At 37.9% G+C, this 17,999-nt stretch overlaps 1 protein-coding gene across 4 annotated transcripts in view; it reads left to right on the top strand.

Moving 5' to 3' along the window:
• The window catches only part of LOC121980425 (ATP-dependent DNA helicase RecQ-like), a 104,649-nt gene that overhangs the window by 46,779 nt on the left and 39,871 nt on the right, over positions 1–17,999 (top strand). For 3 of the 4 annotated variants that reach the window (XM_042532456.1, XM_042532458.1, XM_042532459.1), the window contains exons 8-12: positions 2,089–2,174; positions 2,389–2,620; positions 2,761–2,887; positions 3,117–3,253; positions 12,191–12,299. In XM_042532456.1, coding sequence (XP_042388390.1) covers positions 2,089–2,174; positions 2,389–2,620; positions 2,761–2,887; positions 3,117–3,253; positions 12,191–12,299 — 691 coding nt within the window. The remainder of the gene's footprint in view (positions 1–2,088; positions 2,175–2,388; positions 2,621–2,760; positions 2,888–3,116; positions 3,254–12,190; positions 12,300–17,999) is intronic. The other variant, XM_042532457.1, reaches the window with a different exon arrangement.

Genomic DNA, 17,999 nt, shown 5'->3' with positions numbered 1-17,999 from the left:
ATTAAATTAAGTTAACTAGACAAGAAAATTCTAACTATCCAAACCACAATCCACACATTAACTACCGATTCCAACGACTACCCTTCGTCATCACACGAAAGACCCGGCGATTAAACCCGAACTCCGGTGAACAGTAGCTCATTGTCGGAATGCTGCACGCTTCGACACGATGATGATGAGACGAATTTTCCACCGAAGAACCCCTTCGCTGGAAGTTGGCCGGACTGTGATGGACTGCCGGACCTCCCTCTGCTCCGCCGCCTGAACCCCAAGTGGAGGAACTTCGGAAGGTTGCCGAAAGATGGAGGATCTTGCCGGAGAACCCCTCCGGCAAGGTGGATGATCGGATCTGTCGCCACTGCTTGTAACTTCCACCTGTGTTGCCGCTGCCGTCGCCGCTCGGAATCAAGAAGCTTCTAGAGTGAATTGTGGATGGTCGGCCGGCGACGGTAAAGGTAAGGGAAGAAGCAGGGCCATCGGCCGAAGAGAAGAGGAAGAAAGGAGAGGTGGATGTGTCGCGTGCCCTAGCCCTGTCGCGAGGAAGAAAGTCGCAAGAGATGGGATTCGGCCACTATGCCGTCCGCGTGAGGAGAAGGGGTAAGTTTCTTAATGGGTTTCGGGTTTGGGTAAGGAAAGGGATCCGAATCCAATAAGAGAAGGAAAATTGGGCTTTAAGATTGGGCTTCAAGATTGGGCTTTAAGAGTGGGTTTGAATTGGAGCTCTACTTCTTTGGATGAAGATGATTTTTATGGACGATCCAGATCGCTTTAAATCAAGATGGAAGGCTGGATCACTTGATTTGACTTAAGGGGCAAGATTTCTCCTGATATGGATCAATGGTTCACACTGATTCAGCTTGATCTCCTCCGTTTGACTTCTAAATCAGGTCAAATTCGATCCGGTTCGACCCTAATTCATGACTCTTTGAATTTCCTACAAAACCAAAATAAAAACATGCGATCAAATTCCATAATTGTAGGAAATTTATATTTAAGTCCAAAATAAGTTCCTACCCACAACACATAGTATAAACACCAAATTAAGTATGTGAGAAGGTAAAAAAGTCAAGAATAAGAGCCAAAATATTACACCAAAACACTCATTATCACGCACCGAGCCCGTTGGCTCCCTTCCTGTGCCATCCTTCTCGCTAGCTGCGTCTTCCGTTCGACTTCCTGTACTCATAAGCTCCTGTACACACTTAGACACAGGGATTAAACCAAAACAGGACCTAACCTAACTTGGTTGATCACACCAAAAATAACCTTGGGGTTCCAACACAATATTTGTCATACTAATTACTGACAATAAAATAATGAAAATATGGCTAAAATGAATAATAAATTAGTCACAGAAATCAGTTTTAGATTGTAGCTAGTGCTGGTAAAGTAGCATTGTATCCTGTCTTAACATTAGCGTTTATAAAATCTAGATATGAGAATATTGTATGGCCCGTGTACCTTGGCTACTATAAACTGACAGTACCGGATGGTTGTATATCATAGTTTTTGTAACTGTATGGATCAGTACATTAGATTGACTATTTGCCTTAATATATTCTGTGGCCTCTTATTATTGTATTTTTGGATGATGTGATTGATTAAGTCTCAATTGTTTTTCGTGCAAATCAGATCTCGAGAACTTTTTTTGACTGTTTTCCTCTCCCCATTAGGCAGTTTGCAAGTTTTGCCATGTGGTTCTACCTTATATCCTAGCCTCTTTTTGTTATTGATGTTTGTTCTTATGCCAAAAGGCTATTCAATTTTGTGGCCTATCCAATTTAATTCTCTGAAGGTTTAATTTTCCTTTCTTAAATCTATTTCTCAACTTTTTCTCGTGATCATATTTTTCTCTAACTGGTGTTTTTAATATATTTTTCTAGTATGCTTTTTTGAAACATTCGAATTAATCTTCAATGAGCTTTCTAATTGCAAAAGCTACTCTTGGTTCATTTGGAAGATATTCTAGATTCACTTCTTAAGTTCAAGCCCTTAATTGATGACACATAATTTAACATTTTCTAATACTTTTTAACTTATCTTTCAGTTCTGGATGGCCATATTTTTTATAGTTTTTCTATTTTCTAGGTTTACAAAGCATTGCAGAATTCTGGAATCAAGGCTGGTATCTATCATGGTCAAATGGGAAGTAATGACCGGGAGATGTCCCTTAGGTTCTTTTCCAAAAACTTATAATGCTTTGGTTTGCCCATGAAAACTGACAATTCAAGTGAATGATGTTGTGTGTCCTCAAAATTTTTAAAGAAAAGGAAAATGCAGCTAGAATTGCAGGGCTTGTCCTTCAGGCTGTGTTATAAGAAAGCCATTGCTTTGCTTTACTAAATTTTATTCTCAGGAATGAAAATTCTGATGACAGCTAACTTGCAGATCATTCATTGGAGATGAGATTCAAGTAATGGTTGCTACTGTTGCTTTTGGTATGGGTATTGACAAACCTAATATTAGATGTGTGATTCATTATGGATGCCCTAAGGATTTGGAATCATACTATCAAGAAAGTGGAAGGTGCGGTAGAGATGGCCTGGCCTCAGTCTGCTTATTATACTACTCAAGAAGTGATTTCTACAAAGTTGATTTCTACTGCGGTGAAGCACAATCTGTATGTGTAATCCATTTATAAATTGGACATTTAAACTGCAATTGTTAGAATAGAAATATTGTTTATTTGTTTTAGGCTAATCAATGCTTACCATGTATTCTGCAACTTGTATGATGTCCTCACCCAAGAATTTGCTTTAGACAAATCAGGAAAGAAGAAATGCAATTAAAATGTCTCTAGCAGCAGCAGAAAAATATTGCTTGTTGGCTACTTGCCGCAGGAAGTATTTGTTGCAGTATTTTGGAGAAGAGAATACAGATGACTGCGGTATGGTCTTAGTAACTTTTTCATCAGATGAAAAGTCTTCGTTTTGAGTTATATCAACTGTATTTTCCACTCTTGGCATACTAGATAGAAGGCATGATTATATGATTGTTAATGTTTGGTGCAGTGAATTAAAGGGTCTTATGGATTTATGCTTGCTTCCCATTCATTTGTTTAGGAGGATATTTTCATGGGATATGATAAAAACATTATTATTTCTTTTGTGTTGCAGGAAACTGTGATAATTGTACGAAAACCAAAAAAGAAAGGAACTTGTCAAGAGAAAGCTTCTTGTTGTTGTCTTCCATAAGATCTTGTGGTGGTCGATGGGGTATCAATATGCATGTTGATATTCTTCGAGGATCTCGGGTAAATATTTGCAGTATTTATTATATATTATTCAGCGTTACTCCCCAAAAGCATTTTAGTATTATAAATGATAATAATTGTAAGCTGCCATATGCTTAACAACCTGAACGTGCCTCTGTGGTTGACTTCCCATGCAACTGACGGTACAATTTTACCACATGTTGGAATTTGACTTCAAGGTGAGGAGGAGCTTTCTGATTGCTCAACTATCCTGGAATTGTTGTATGCTTAGCACGATTAACAATAAAGTTCTTACAAAAAAACTCAATCAATTCCACTAAAAGATGTTTAGTCGTGTAGAATACATAATTCATTTAAGACATTTTATACCTATGAACAATCATATTTTCTACTTCATGTGTATTTCAGTTTTCTATCTCCTGCATTTTAGAAGCTTGCTAAGAGCTGTGCCTTATCAAGGTTCTTTATTTAGGCTATTACTCCCTCTCCTTGTTAGACCAGGTTGGGAGATCGTGACAGACTCACCTTATCTGAGCTGCATAAGTAGGGAGAAGTCTACTGATGAGTTACATTTTGATATTATACCATAGTTTTCATACAAGGTTTTTGGTGGTGATTGTAGACATATTATTTAATTTTGGATAGTTTCTCTAGTATGCCTTGTATGTAGAAGGTGATAAATTGTTGGTATCTAGCAGAGTAGACACCCATTGGGCCTTGTCTTCATAGTAAAAGATGATGAGATGGAGTTCAAATAGAATAATGGAATACATGGGCAAAAACATAACGTGCTTACTTGCTAAGTGCGAGGATAGAGTCCAAAATAGAATAAGGAAATAAATGGGCCAAAGGCTCCATTGAATTGACTTTATTTGTTGAGCATGGGGACAGAGTTCTAAGCGTGGCAAGATAAGCATATACCATTTATTATCAAAGCACTAGTAGGTGTAACTAAATATTAATACCCATCAAGCAAGCCATTTATATATTTTTTAATCATAATGCTTTAGCTCTTCAACTACACTTTAGCTCTTCAATATTCCATTTAATTAAATATAAATGTTCATATTAAGAGTACAATCATCCCCCAAAACATGGAGGAAGTAATTAATTCTGATTTGTTCAGATAAATTTGTTGACACATTTTTTATAATTATCTCTGAATGTTAATTAATTGTTCACTTGATTACTTTTGTTAATTTGTTAATGCTTTAGGTATAATTAGTACTACACGTCTTATTTTACAATGACATGTAGAAATTAATTATCAATAAGAACTTCAAGAAGGTAAAACAATATAAGGTTAATTGAATGAATGTAAGAGCTTATGGACCATTCATTGGAAGGAACCTTGATCTTTCACCATTTTGTCCTTATAGCTAGTAAATACCTACTTTATATTCTTTTTTTAAGGACAACTTGAGAAAAAATTGTATAGATTTTAGTTAGGCCACACAAATTTTTTTTGGAATCAACAAGAGTACACCCACCTTTAAGTGAAGTTGTTGACACTTAAACTTCTTCCTCTTGAGATGCAACTATGTGGCTTAGGCAATTTTGTAGGGGTGATTGTTCAAAAAATTTTTGGTAGACCATAGATACGAGAGAAAGAAACTTGATTGTATATTCTGAGAGAATACAACTTATTTATCAACATCAAAATAACCATCTTGCCTAAATACTAGATAAATATATGACTAAACAACTTTAAAACACTTTAAACTAACTAGGGAATGTGGAAATAGTCTCGAGACTTGGCAACATGGAAAAAAACATATTTTTCCAACACTCCCTTTGAGTTGGAGCATAAGTATCTATCATGCTTAGCTTGTTACATAAAAACAAATCTTAGAGAATGCCAACAACAAGACTTTAACCTACTAAGTGGGGTCAATTATATAGATCCTCCTATGCCATTTGGTTTGATCTCCTATTATATTGTTACCTATTTTTAAATAATTTTTTTTTTATTATTGCTAAGTCTTATTTGATCTCCCTTTTCCTCGATTAATGTGTATTTATCATGGTTTTACAACGCCTAATTGAAATATTTATCGGTCGCCTAGGTATATATTTATACCATTTTAAACATATACTCATAATTTTTACTCGATAGGTGCAATCTCAACTTTTTCTTTATTGCTTTCATTTCTTATCTATTCATTCTTACATATCTACACATTTATGTTAACATCCCTATCTCTATTATTATTTTCTTTTTCTCATATGCTCGATTCATAGTTTAACATTTAGCTTCATTAAAATAGCAATCTAATTGTCGTTTGTAAAACTTTTAAGTTATAGAGGTACTTTACAATAACAAAGAACACCTACCGCCTTCCTCCATTTCAATCATTCTGTTTCTATATTATATGAAACATTTATATTAATCCTCTATCCTTTTACAAAAATGATCTTAGATACTTAAAGCTGTAAGTTGTCGTCTTCTATCTTAACAATTGATTTGTTATGTCTATTACTATTAAATTTAAATTTTAAATATTTTTTCTTTACTTTACTAAACTTAAAACTTTTTGCTTCTAGTATTTTTTGCCAAATTCTAATTTAGCATTTATCTCATTGATTAAAACAATGTCATTTGCAAACAGTATGTACCATGATAACATGCCTTGGATTCGTCCAATAAATTTATTCATAATTAGTGTGAAAAGATAAGAATTTAGAGTTGATTCTTATGTAATCCTATCTTAATAAGAAATATTTCATTTAATTTGCCTGAAGTCTTCACTTTTGTCATTATATTTTATATATATTCTTAATTGTTTCAATATACGCTATGCTATCATCTTTCTTTTGACCATTATTGGGAATAATGTCCCATTGACCTCGCCACAATCCATTGAAATTGTTGCTTCTACATGATAGGAAGCAATTTTTCTTAGGTAAACAATAAAAGGGCGCCCAAATTAAGCAAATCATCAAAAGGGTTCGCTACTAGATATTTTATCTCGAGAATCCATTTTCGTGCTATTGTAGCAGCTACGACTAGTTACTATAATGTGTAGAAGCTATTGGGTAGTTGCTACAACGTGTAACACTTATATAATATTATTGTAGTGTTGTAGAAGCTACTTAGTGACTTCTACACATTGTAGCAACTATCTAATAGTTGCTACCACAATTTTCAAGTGATTTTAATCAATTTAAAATAATTTTAATGAAGTTTAAATAATTTTGGCTAAGTTGGTAAAGTATTTTTATATAATAGTATTTAGAGTTTATGATGTAGGGTTTAAGGTTTTAGTGAAATAGTTAATTTTTCATGTTGTAACAGCTACCAAGTAGCTTCTACACTGTGGCTAAATTTTAAAATCTTGAATTTTAAATTTTAAATTCTAAATTCTAAATTCTAAATTCTAAATTCTGAACACTTTAATAGTTTATTTTTCACGTTATACTAGCTATCGTGTAACTTCTACATGTTATGCCTAAATCCTAAATTTTAAAATCTTTAACTCTAATTTTAAACTTTGAATACTATTATATTAAAATATTCGAAACCAACTTGGTCAAAATTATTTAAGCTTCATCAAAATCACTTTAAATTAATGAAAATCATTTTAACTAGCTACTTAGTATCTTTTACAAGTTGTAGCAGTTATAGAGCAACTTTTACATATTGTAGCAGCTAGTTATAGCTACTACAATAACTCTAGAAATAAGGAACAACGTTGTTGCAACTACCGAGTAGGCTGCTACACGTAGGGTTGTAAATGAAGCAAACGCTCATGAACAAACTTGATGTTCGACTTGGTAAGAGTTTATTTATGTTTGTTCAATATACATAAGATCAATTAAATGAACAAACTTGAATAACTCATTAAACTAAACGAACAAGCTTGAGCACATGTGTGTTTGGCTCGTTAAAGTTCGTGAACAATGTTCATGAATAACGTTCGTCGTGATTCATGAACAACGTTCGTGAATAACATTCGTCGTGATTCAGGAACAACGTTCGTGAACATGTTCATCAATGAAACTCTTATTAACATAATAAATAAACAAAAAAACTTTCAAAATGAACAAATATATTTGTATTATTAAACTCGATAACAAACCAAATAAGCTTAAAATATAAAAGTTTCAACTAATCAAACAAACTTGAATTGAGAGCTCGATAACATCTAAACGAACTACACTTAGGTCAAACTTGAACCAAGCTCAAGCTGATAAAAAAGAAACCAAGCTAAGTTTGAACAATTATTTCAACGATCATTTTAGGTTCGGCTCGGTTACCTTATCAAACAGCTCGGCTTTGCTCGTCTACAACAATAGCTACACGTTGTAGTAACTACCGAATAGTTGCTATACATTGTAGCAACTATCAATAGGGTATTTTGGAGATAAAACATCTAATGGGGTGTCCTTTTGATTTATTTATTTATTTTTTAAAAGGGGTGCCTTTTTGATGATTTGTATAATTTGGGGCACCCTTTTGAATTTTGCCAATTTTCTTCCCTAGATACATCCTATTGTCCTATTGACCCTTGTATTTATTGCCCAAGATCAAGGGAAATGTCACTACTCTAAGCTTCCCCAAATCCTTCCATTTGAAGCGATGCCGCCATTTGCCGGAAAAGGAGAGGAGTTTGATGCAGGGAAGGGATGGCTTGGGACGGAATAGCAAATCCTAGAGAAGAGGAAGGTAGAGGTTGGCCCAGTATGAGATGTACTTTTGATTTCTCTTCCTATCCACAACAAAGAAAATAGAGACGTTCAACCTCTTCTTGTCCAATTATAATAATAACTTAAGTGGAAAAAATCTCACTCATGAGCTTGCAACCCGACCTCTCCATTTGACTTTGAAATAAACTAGATCAAGGCTAAATTTGACCCATTTTTATCTGTAACACATCCCCCAATAAATCAATTCTAAACTACATGAAATTTATTAACACAAACTAAAATTCACCAAAAGCTTCAATAAATTGCAGAGTTAATTCTTACTATTTATAGTGTCCAACTATTTCACAAACAAATCACAAGTATTTAAATTTGAAAAAAAATTTCAAGTATATTCATTGAAAATTTGCTTTCCAAATTTAATCACTTGCAACAAATAGATGAGGACAGGACATAAATCTCACATATTTTACTCCTAAGTGGCTTCAAAATCCGAATGATGTTACCACATGACTTTTACTAATTTCATTGTCTTGTTTTTTGGAGTTGGTGCTCTTTCCATTCAAAGTATGTATAGGCTGCTCAATATAAGAGACATCAAGCTGAAATCGTACTGGCAAACTCTTCAAACATGCTTTGGACATGGCATATACTTTGGAGCATCAATAGATGAAATACATCATGCACGTCAACCGAAGGAGGCAATATGAGTCAATAGTTCGCTGAGCCAACATCCTCTAAAAACTACAGGAGCCAATTTCCCCAGTACAAACTCTTCAAACATGCTTTGAACATGGCACATACTTTGGAGCATCATTAGATGAAATACATCATGCACGTCAACCGAAGGAGGCAATATGAGTCAATAGTTCGCTGAGCCAACATCCTCTAAAACCTACAGGAGCCAATTTCCCCTTGAGTCCAAACCACTTCACACCATTAGAAAAGAAAATATAAAGGAACACATGATTATCCTCAACAAACTCTAGCTCCGATGCCTACTACCGCAAACCTTTTGTTGTCTCTTTGAACCATCAACAACGTGTGCCCAAACACATACCAATTTTCCTTCTTTCTGTACTGGTTGCCGTCACCGACCACATCCCAAAGTACTAGGATCTGCAAGCTCTCTATATTATACTTCAGAAGGTGCCATCTGAATAATAGATGAATATAAGTCGTTTTTATAGGCAAACTCCATTAAGTACAAGTGATCTTTGCATCTGCTCCAAACTCCAAAGCACAAGCCTGCTCGAGATCCTCCAAGATCTGAACAGTCCTCTCACATTCACTTTTACTTTCACTGACCATCAGGTTGCCGCCGGGGGGGGGGGGGGGGGGGGCAGTTCTAAACTTCAATTATGTCCCTAGAGCTCTTTTTGAAAAGATCAAAACTAGACTGAATTGAAACAGAATATGATTTGTTTTTGGTATAGTTGTATCTCAACCAAACTAGTTCCAAATTAACCCAATCTTGAGTCAAAAGAAAACTAATTTAAACGGAAATTGTAAGCCTCAAAAGCAATGACAAAAGGATTCAATTGAACTGATTTTTCCTCAATTTAAAATAGAACTGCTACATAAATCAATTAGTTGCATAATAATTTCTATAATCAGGGGCATTTTAAATATTACATAGAAACTTGTGACATCCTTTTGTAGGCATTGAACAAGGAATGAAAGTGTTTTAAGAGTTTGAGTTTTCATGAGTGCAAGTTCACAGCGCACAGTATGAAGGAATATAATTATTGGCATCTCATCAGTATGATTTTGCATAACTTGAGCATCTGAAGTGTCCTTGTGTAGATTTTAGAAGTTAGTAGCAAAGATCTAAGAGCAACCAATATGTGTGGTCAGCTTTGTGTTGAATTATGAAGTTGGAAGTCCAATCATCTCAGAAGCATGAGAAAGATCCCTAATCTACAATCTCGCAGCATGAGAGAAAAAAATCATAGCATGAGAAAAAACATCGTAGCATGAGAAAAAAAATCATTAAAGATGCTCACCAGAGTAGAGCTGATTGCTTGCCAAAGAAGGGCAAGCAATTGGACATCAATCTTCTCTAACAGCTTTATTTGACTTAGAAATCTTAAGTCTTTGTTAAGTGTTCTAGTCAAAGTTGACCTACGAACCAGATTTTAGATGATACTTGCAGTCTCTCAGACTTAGGGGAGAGCTAGTTCCACATCTTAGGATGTTTTTGAAAGAGAAGCTTGAGGAAGAGACTCTGATTCCACAAATTTTAGGAGTTGAAGAAGATATTGTAGGGACAACTAGCAAATCCATATCCAAAGAAAAATTGGCCAGTAAATGAATAAAGCTCATAGGGGCCGAGGAGAAACTCACTTTGAATGAAGCAACTTCCAGTAAGGATGCAATGACAGTAGGGGATTAAGTGGCACAAGTTTGGCAGTAGGAACAAATAGTGTGAATCTTTGGAACCGAGTGTGGTGATTTGTGACTCAGAGAATGTGTTATGTGAGTTAGCAGATCTCCTCAGCGTAGAGTATGTGTTTGGGGATCTATAGGTGAGGCCACAATGTGATAACAAGAAGAAGACGCCAGACGAGGAAATGTTGAGTGTGGAGTCACATCGATACAATAACATGTCCGCTTTGTTCTCGATTTGTGTCTAGAGGCAGCATGATAGATCAATGACGACGAAGATCATGCTTAGTCAACATGATGGAGATGATGATACTTGGACTTTAATATCATGAGAAATTATTAGGGTTGATTTACTCATCTACCTACGTGCATATGCTATCTTATTTCATTTTATAGTTACTTCCTTGCATTATTACAATATGGCATCTAAGTCCTCAACAAATATTAAACTTGTTGTAGTCACACTGCCAATCAATGATAAGATCAGTAAGCTTACTTCTTTTATATTAGAGGTGTTGTAGATAGTGTGCCACTGCGTGTCCACCCTTACCACCTCTCCAATGTCAAGAAGAGGCAATGCAGATACTTTATGCATTATATAATTCTTATCATAAGAGAGTGATATACACTTGGCTATGGTTTGTCTTGTAGGCTTTAATTGACTTTGCTTGCTCTATCCTTTGTATCTTCACTTATAGACTTTCTAAGCAAGTACCAAAATGAATAAATTGTTTGTGAACAAGGCTGATACTCACTCAGTTTATATTCATTTGAGATAATATATCTATATCTATATCTATATATATATTTATATATAACATGCTTGAACATTAGTGACTTCAACATTAGTGACTTCAACACATTAATGTTCATGAACAAAGCTCATGAATAGTTTATGAAAAACTAGAAAATACATTTCTTCAAAATTTTGAAAGGTAGGAAGAGGGTATGTGATTGCATAGGTAGATTTTAAGAAGGTGTTTATCCCCTTGAATTAGAATTATCATTGAAACTCTTGAACCAACAAATACTCCAAGCATGGCAAGCAATTTTATAATGGATTCAATAATCACACTTTCTCTTTAGGTCCTTTGAAGTGGAGAAGCAACCCATGAATATATGATATCCAAGGGAATATCTTGATTTCAATCTCTATTTTCTACCCTTGTCCTGGTTTGGTTGCCAAGATGTCCATTTCATTTATAGACATAGTTTCACATTGACTTGGAGATTCCTTTGAGATATTAAAGTTATTGACATAGCTTCTCAATAGAATTGTTGGATTTTGCATAAATAGATCAACCATGCCAATTGAAAATGAAGATATCTAGTCTATTTGTCTTTGCTGTCAATAGTCGGGAATAAGCATCCTGTACAAATGTGGATCCAAGTGCCTGGCATAGATATTTCTAAGACATTGTGCACCCGATCACTACAAATGTCAAGTGGCTAGTCTGAGTGTAGGTGGTCTAAGTGTAGGTGGTCTAAGTGTAGGCTCTAACATAGGTATAGAAGGGATGCCGAAGAGTCCAAGTGAGCTGTCCATTGCTCAACAAATTGGTTCCCTAACTGGTTGATTATAACTTGTATAAATGATAAACTTCATATGCTCTTTTAACTGAAGAATTTAATTTAAATTCCTCAAATTTGGACTTTGTACAACTAATCATATCTCACCTAAAGATTCATGACATACTCGGTCTATTGTGGAGAGAAAATTTTGGCATGCCACTTCTATGAGGTCATCATAAATTGATGTTTCACTTTAATTCTAACCATGTGCGCTTGTTTACTATATGAGAATATAATCAAGGATTTGTCAATGCATCATATTTTTTGATTTTGTGTTCCTCTATGCATAATCTCTTTATACTTGTCTTTGAATTGTTACAAAGAAAAACATTTTTATGTATAATCTTACTTTCTTTACATTATCATTTCCAGAGTAAGAAAATAGTTGAAAACAATTTTGACAAGCTTCCCTTTCATGGGCTTGGGAAAGATTATTCATCAACTTGGTGGAAGGCTCTTGCTGATCAACTTATGACCCATGGTATTAGAATTTGTGTTCCAATTTTTCTTTTAAATATAGTACTTTGGCTCTCCACGTAATTGTTTCTTATTTGTTTGACATTTGTGAATTGGGGAGGTTATTTATTTATCATACAACAATCTTTAACTCCCTACCAAAATAACTTCTGGATCCACACATTGCCTTCTTTGTTCTCCAGTGAGGGTCTCTTGTGCATATCTCTCAACTGAATTTTGCAGTGAGTCAAGTTTTGATACACTTCTCTCCTCCCTCCAAGGTTTTCTCTCTTGCTCTGTTGTAGAGCAAAAAAACATAGCGTCTTGGGAGAGGGGGATTCATCCATTCCTTCTGCTTCTTCTATATCTACTTCTATATTTTACCACTAAGTTCCTTTCTTCTTCTCCCTTTTGTTTCTTATGTCTATGTTTCTTCGTTTTCCTACTATTTGCAAAGTCCTCATCTTTCTTTCTATGCTTACTGCTACTGTCTTCGATCAATTGCTTACTGCTTTGTGCACCACTTTAAGGAGAAACCCTCTTGAAATATTTGCCGCTTAGAACTTTATCTCTTCCTCTGGTTCCAACTTCATCCCAATACCTTGTCGAGTGTTTTCTTTTGCCCCTTCCATTTGTTCATCATGTGCTACCACATGTGCCATTGCAAGAAGAAGCTCAGTCAATAGATTTATCTCCTAGTCTCACATCATCTTTTCTCTTTTTATCGTCTCTCCTTATTGGTGTACTGATTGAAGGTGATTTTTTTTTTGTTGCCTACATGCCCTTCCATGTATTCTAAAATTTGGCTTATGTTTCCATTTTAATGACCATGTTAAGTTTTTGGCTTTTATTTGTAAGAACTTTCTAGTTTTATATAATTAGGTGAATGGAGATAGTATCTATGTTTGAGCTTGAGGTGGTAGAGGTATCATAAATTATAAAGTTAATAGTGTTTTTAGTATTGTGTTTAATTGTAAATTGATATTTGAGTGTTGTTATCTGTCCTATATATCATGTAAGAGGTATGATAAAATACCAAATTGAGCCGAAACTCACATAAAAAATTCAGAAGAAATTGATAAAAATATGAGGATAACTATCTTTCTCATACATGGAATAAGAGATCTCATATAAAAAATTGGTAAGGTAAAATTTTATTAACTTGATTAATACATAAAGATGATAGTACTTTTATAGACTCAACCCTATTCAAACTAGGAAAGAAGTTCCATTAATTGGAAAGATAATGATCCCATTAAACTACTAACAATTATTAAATTTAATTACAATTCAAAATCAAAACATGAAATTCAAATCAATGTATTTTCCTTGTTTGAATTGTTCTCCATTGAGAAGAATTCAACTCAAGACAATTTGCCATCATCTTTTCTTTTCTTGGGTCGTATTCTTTTTTTTGGATAAGTAAAGTTTTATATATATTGTCGACAAAGCGTACAATAAGTGGACTTTAGTTGTGGTTCATGATTGATAGTGTTAGATTAGAGTACACTCTTAAGACCGAAATATATAAATTTTCACACTTCTAAAAATCTACCTCATCAAAGAAAATACTATTTCTTGCTCTCCACACATAGTGGACCAAAGAGGACAAGGCAAGCTGTTGGGCCTTTGTCAACATTCGACTCCCACGATAATATCTCCCGAAGATTCTCAATGTCCTCCTGTAGGTAGACATCTCCTGCTGCATGTGTAACCAATCCCGAATTCTCTTCAATAACTCCATAATAAGGGGCACTCGAAGAATAAATACTCCTGCGACTTCGGTACCTGTCTATAGCAAAATAAATCGTTGATCCTCTATGTAATCTTGTCTCTTGTGGGAAGATGCCTCTGTACCAAAGTGTGACTACATGACTCGGCTGTAAGTAGGCCTTCCACACTGTTCGGATCCATGTCTTCTTAGGACTAGGATGTCTAAAAAAGTCATATGCCTAAGCCACCCCGCCATTTTGAGCAAACCACTCTGCTAGGTTGTCTAGCAACCTCTAGGGAGCCGACAACCAATAGTAGAAGATTCCGTATATGTAGTAGGTGCTTGATCATTGGAGAATCTGACATACTTGGGTCGTATTCAAAGGTAGGGAATAATTGCTTTATAGATTTTGCACAATGGTTCTTGCTAACTGTTTTGATTTGGATGCTTTTTGAATGTGTAAGAAATTGATGCACTTTGTTCTTGACTTCATTTCCTTCTCTTTTGGTAATTCTTCTAATAAATAAGAAAATATATCAATTTATCATAGGACGAGGTTGATGTTCACACTTGCACTACAAGTCATGTGAAACGAAAGGGGTAATAGTGAGGATGAATCCATATAAGCACAACTTGTGACAAAATCAATGTACATGAAAAGATTCAAATTTCTCTTAACAAATTAGTATATTGTCAAGGTTAAAATTGAACCCATGCTTAAATAATTTGACAAAATAAAAACAATTTAAATTTCCTTAAAGTGACTAAAGAGATTAGATATAAATGTTTCTAAAGTAGATGATATGGACAATATGAATCATGAATGCAAGATCATGATTGACCACATCATTAGTTACATAATAATAATTTTTTCTTATTATAATTTCATTTTAAGTTTTAGTATGTATTTTCTTATGTGTATAACAGAACTCTCAATTTGGTGAATATAAATAAACAAAAAACAACTTAGTAGTTTGATGATCCTTAAATTTACAACTATTAAAAGACAATATCAACATGTTTGATCCCGTGGTAAAGGAGGGGGCCCGACCGTACAGTGGTCAACGACACGTGGAAGCCAAAGTTAAGATGGTCAGCCCAATAGCCTTGCCGAGCGGGAAGGTCACCTCGTCGATCGGCGGTGATAGCGCACAGGCCGGCGCGAAGATAGCTCGACTGCAGGTCGGGTTTCCGACGCTCCTAAGCCGATCTGTCGAGCGGCTTGCCCGCTCGGCTGAACTATAGATCAACTAAGACTGCAGGCCCGTCCGAGTATGTGACCGAGCGGTCTTCTCACTCGGTCCGATATGCTTACACCACCGAAGGCCAGGATGGCTGAGCGGCCATCCTGCTCGGCCTAGCAACCGACAGAAGATTCAGAAGAGGATAAAAGGGGTGGTTGGTAATATCCTTCTCGAGATATGTGTCGTCGACAGACATGGCCGGCGGCCGGACCGGACAGAGAATCGTACGAGAGAAGTTTCCACTGTCATATCAGAGATATGCTTGGACGGTTGCTGTATGGCGTCAGACATGCTTTTCTGACACATCCATTCCAAGGTATGCTTCGAGGAGCGTGCACACCTCGAGAAGCATGCGCGCGCCTCCCAGGGATCCTATATAAGGACCCCAGCCTTCGACGGAGGTATGCGAGATTATTCACTATAGCTACAGTCTCGTTACTCTGCTTCTACTCTAATACGCTGGTACTTGACTTGAGCGTCGGAGGGTCGTCGCCGGAAATCCCTTCCCGGCCCGGCTTTGTTACAGGTTCGCCGGAGGTCCACGTCATCTCGGAGGTCACCTGAAGACAACAGCGAGCGCCACGTCACTAACATCTGTTAACTCGATTCTTGGACATGATCAAATTGGCGCCGTCTATGGGAACACACCTGAATCCGAGAGGAGAAGATGGAAGGAACTGGATGACCGCACACCGTGGCACTTTCTCAAGAGGAGCTCGACGCTCTTATCGAGGCAAGAGCAGCGAAAATCGTAGAGCAGCAGCAGCAAAGAGCGTTAGTCGAGTGGCTGGCACGGCAGGCGACCTCGGCATCAGGAGGCCGAGCGGCGCAAGAAGATCGATCGGAACAATACTCCACTTGGGCACAGAATAAGGGGCAGACCGACACCCCAGGAGATGTGCCGCCTGTCCCTATTCCGTTCCATCGGGTCCTGTTCCAAACTCCATCCGAGCTGGCCCAAGCCAACCAAGGATCATCCGATGAAGCCCCCGTATGGGATGCCAGGAAGGGGAAGGCACCTCGGACTGAGTTATCCCCCGAGCCGATCAATCGCCAGTTCTCTGAGGCGATTCTACAAGACCCGCTCTCGAAACATTATGCCCCTCTAGCGATCGGAGAGTACAACGGTACAATCGATCCGGATGATCACCTTGGTAAGTTCGACAATGCCACCACTCTCCATTAATACACCGACGAAGTCAAATGCAGGATCTTCCTCACCACCCTGTCTGGCTCCGCACAACGTTAGTTCCGGAGGTTGCCGGACGGATCAATTCAGAGCTTTAAGGACTTCCGAGCGGCATTTCTCCACCACTTTACCAGCAGCCGACGCTACCAGAAGACCAACGTCAGCTTATTTTACATGAAGCAAGGGCCGAGAGAGAGCCTCCGAGCCTACATCTAGCGTTTCAACCAGGCGGCCATGGATATCCCGACAGTCTTATCCGAGACAATGATGCATGCCTTCACTCAGGGCTTAGTCGATGGGGATTTCTTTCGTTCTCTCATCCGAAAGCCGCCCCGCGACTACGACCATATGTTGAAGAAGGCAAACGAATATATCAACGTGGAGGAAACTCAGGCGGCCAGGAGGAAAGAAGCCCCGTCCGAACCTTCAATGCCGGCTGAGCGAAGGCCGCCGGTCACTAACCAGCCACCAAGAGGACCCCGCGCTGAGGGAATGTGCCCTCATCAGGAAACAAGGGCGCATGTCGTCCAACATGTGGCAGTCGATCGACCCAAGCAAAAGGGAAAGGTATGGACTCCCATGTTTTGTTCGCTTCACCAGTCAGCAACCCACAACACCCGTGATTGTCGGAGTCTCGGCCCGATTGCTCACCTGGCGCTGAGAAGCTATCGACATCGATCACCTTTGCCCGACCGACGCCACCGACACCAAAGTACCGGGCGATGGGTGGTTAGGGAGTCCCCCGAACGGTAACATCATCATCAGTCGAGGGCCAATCCTTGAGTCTCGCAGGAGCGAGGGAGACCGTCCGCCCGGGAGGAAGAGAACAGAAGCAATATTGCTTGGGGCGAAATCAGCATCATCGCTGGCCGACCAACCGGTGGTGACTCAAATCGGGCCAGAAAGTCGCACGCTCGACAGCTAAAGATCCATGCAGTAGACGTCAGGAGCTGGCACAGGGCCCCGAGATCAGCTTTGGGCCCAGAGACCTGGAAGGAGTTAAAGTGCCGCATGACGACACACTCATCATCCGAGCAGTAATAACAAATTATACTATTCATCGCATATTCATTGATACAGGTAGCTCGGTCAGCATTATTTTCAAGAAGGCGTTCGATCAACTGTAAATCGACCGAGCCGAACTGTTGTCCATGACAACCCCATTGTATGGATTTACTGGCAATGAGGTTCTGCCGGTCGGGCAAACCAGGTTGGCCATCTCGCTAGGAGAGGAGCCACTTCGAAGGACGTGGGCCACTAGCTTCATCGTGGTCGATGCCCCCTCCGCCTACAATGTGATATTGGGACAACCGGCTCTCAACGAGTTCTGGGCGGTCGTCTCAACTTTCTGGCAAAAGATCAAATTCCCTGTAGATGACAAGGTGGGGGAAGTCCGCGAAGATCAGCTGGCCGCCCGGCGATGTTATGTAGAGATGATTCGAGCTGAAGCAAAGTCCGTTCAGAAAGCGCCGCGCCTTGAGGTAAACACCATAACCGAAAAGCCTCCCACCTTAGTTTATGAAGAAAAGGAGGAGGTGCAGATCCAGGATGGCCGACCGAAGGCCACCACATTCTTTG

This window comes from Zingiber officinale, chromosome 5A, assembly GCF_018446385.1.
Source record: "Zingiber officinale cultivar Zhangliang chromosome 5A, Zo_v1.1, whole genome shotgun sequence".
NCBI classification, from domain to species: Eukaryota; Viridiplantae; Streptophyta; class Magnoliopsida; order Zingiberales; family Zingiberaceae; genus Zingiber; species Zingiber officinale.
The sequence above is the reverse complement of the archived record's forward strand: the minus strand, read 5'-3'. Positions and strand labels throughout refer to the sequence as shown.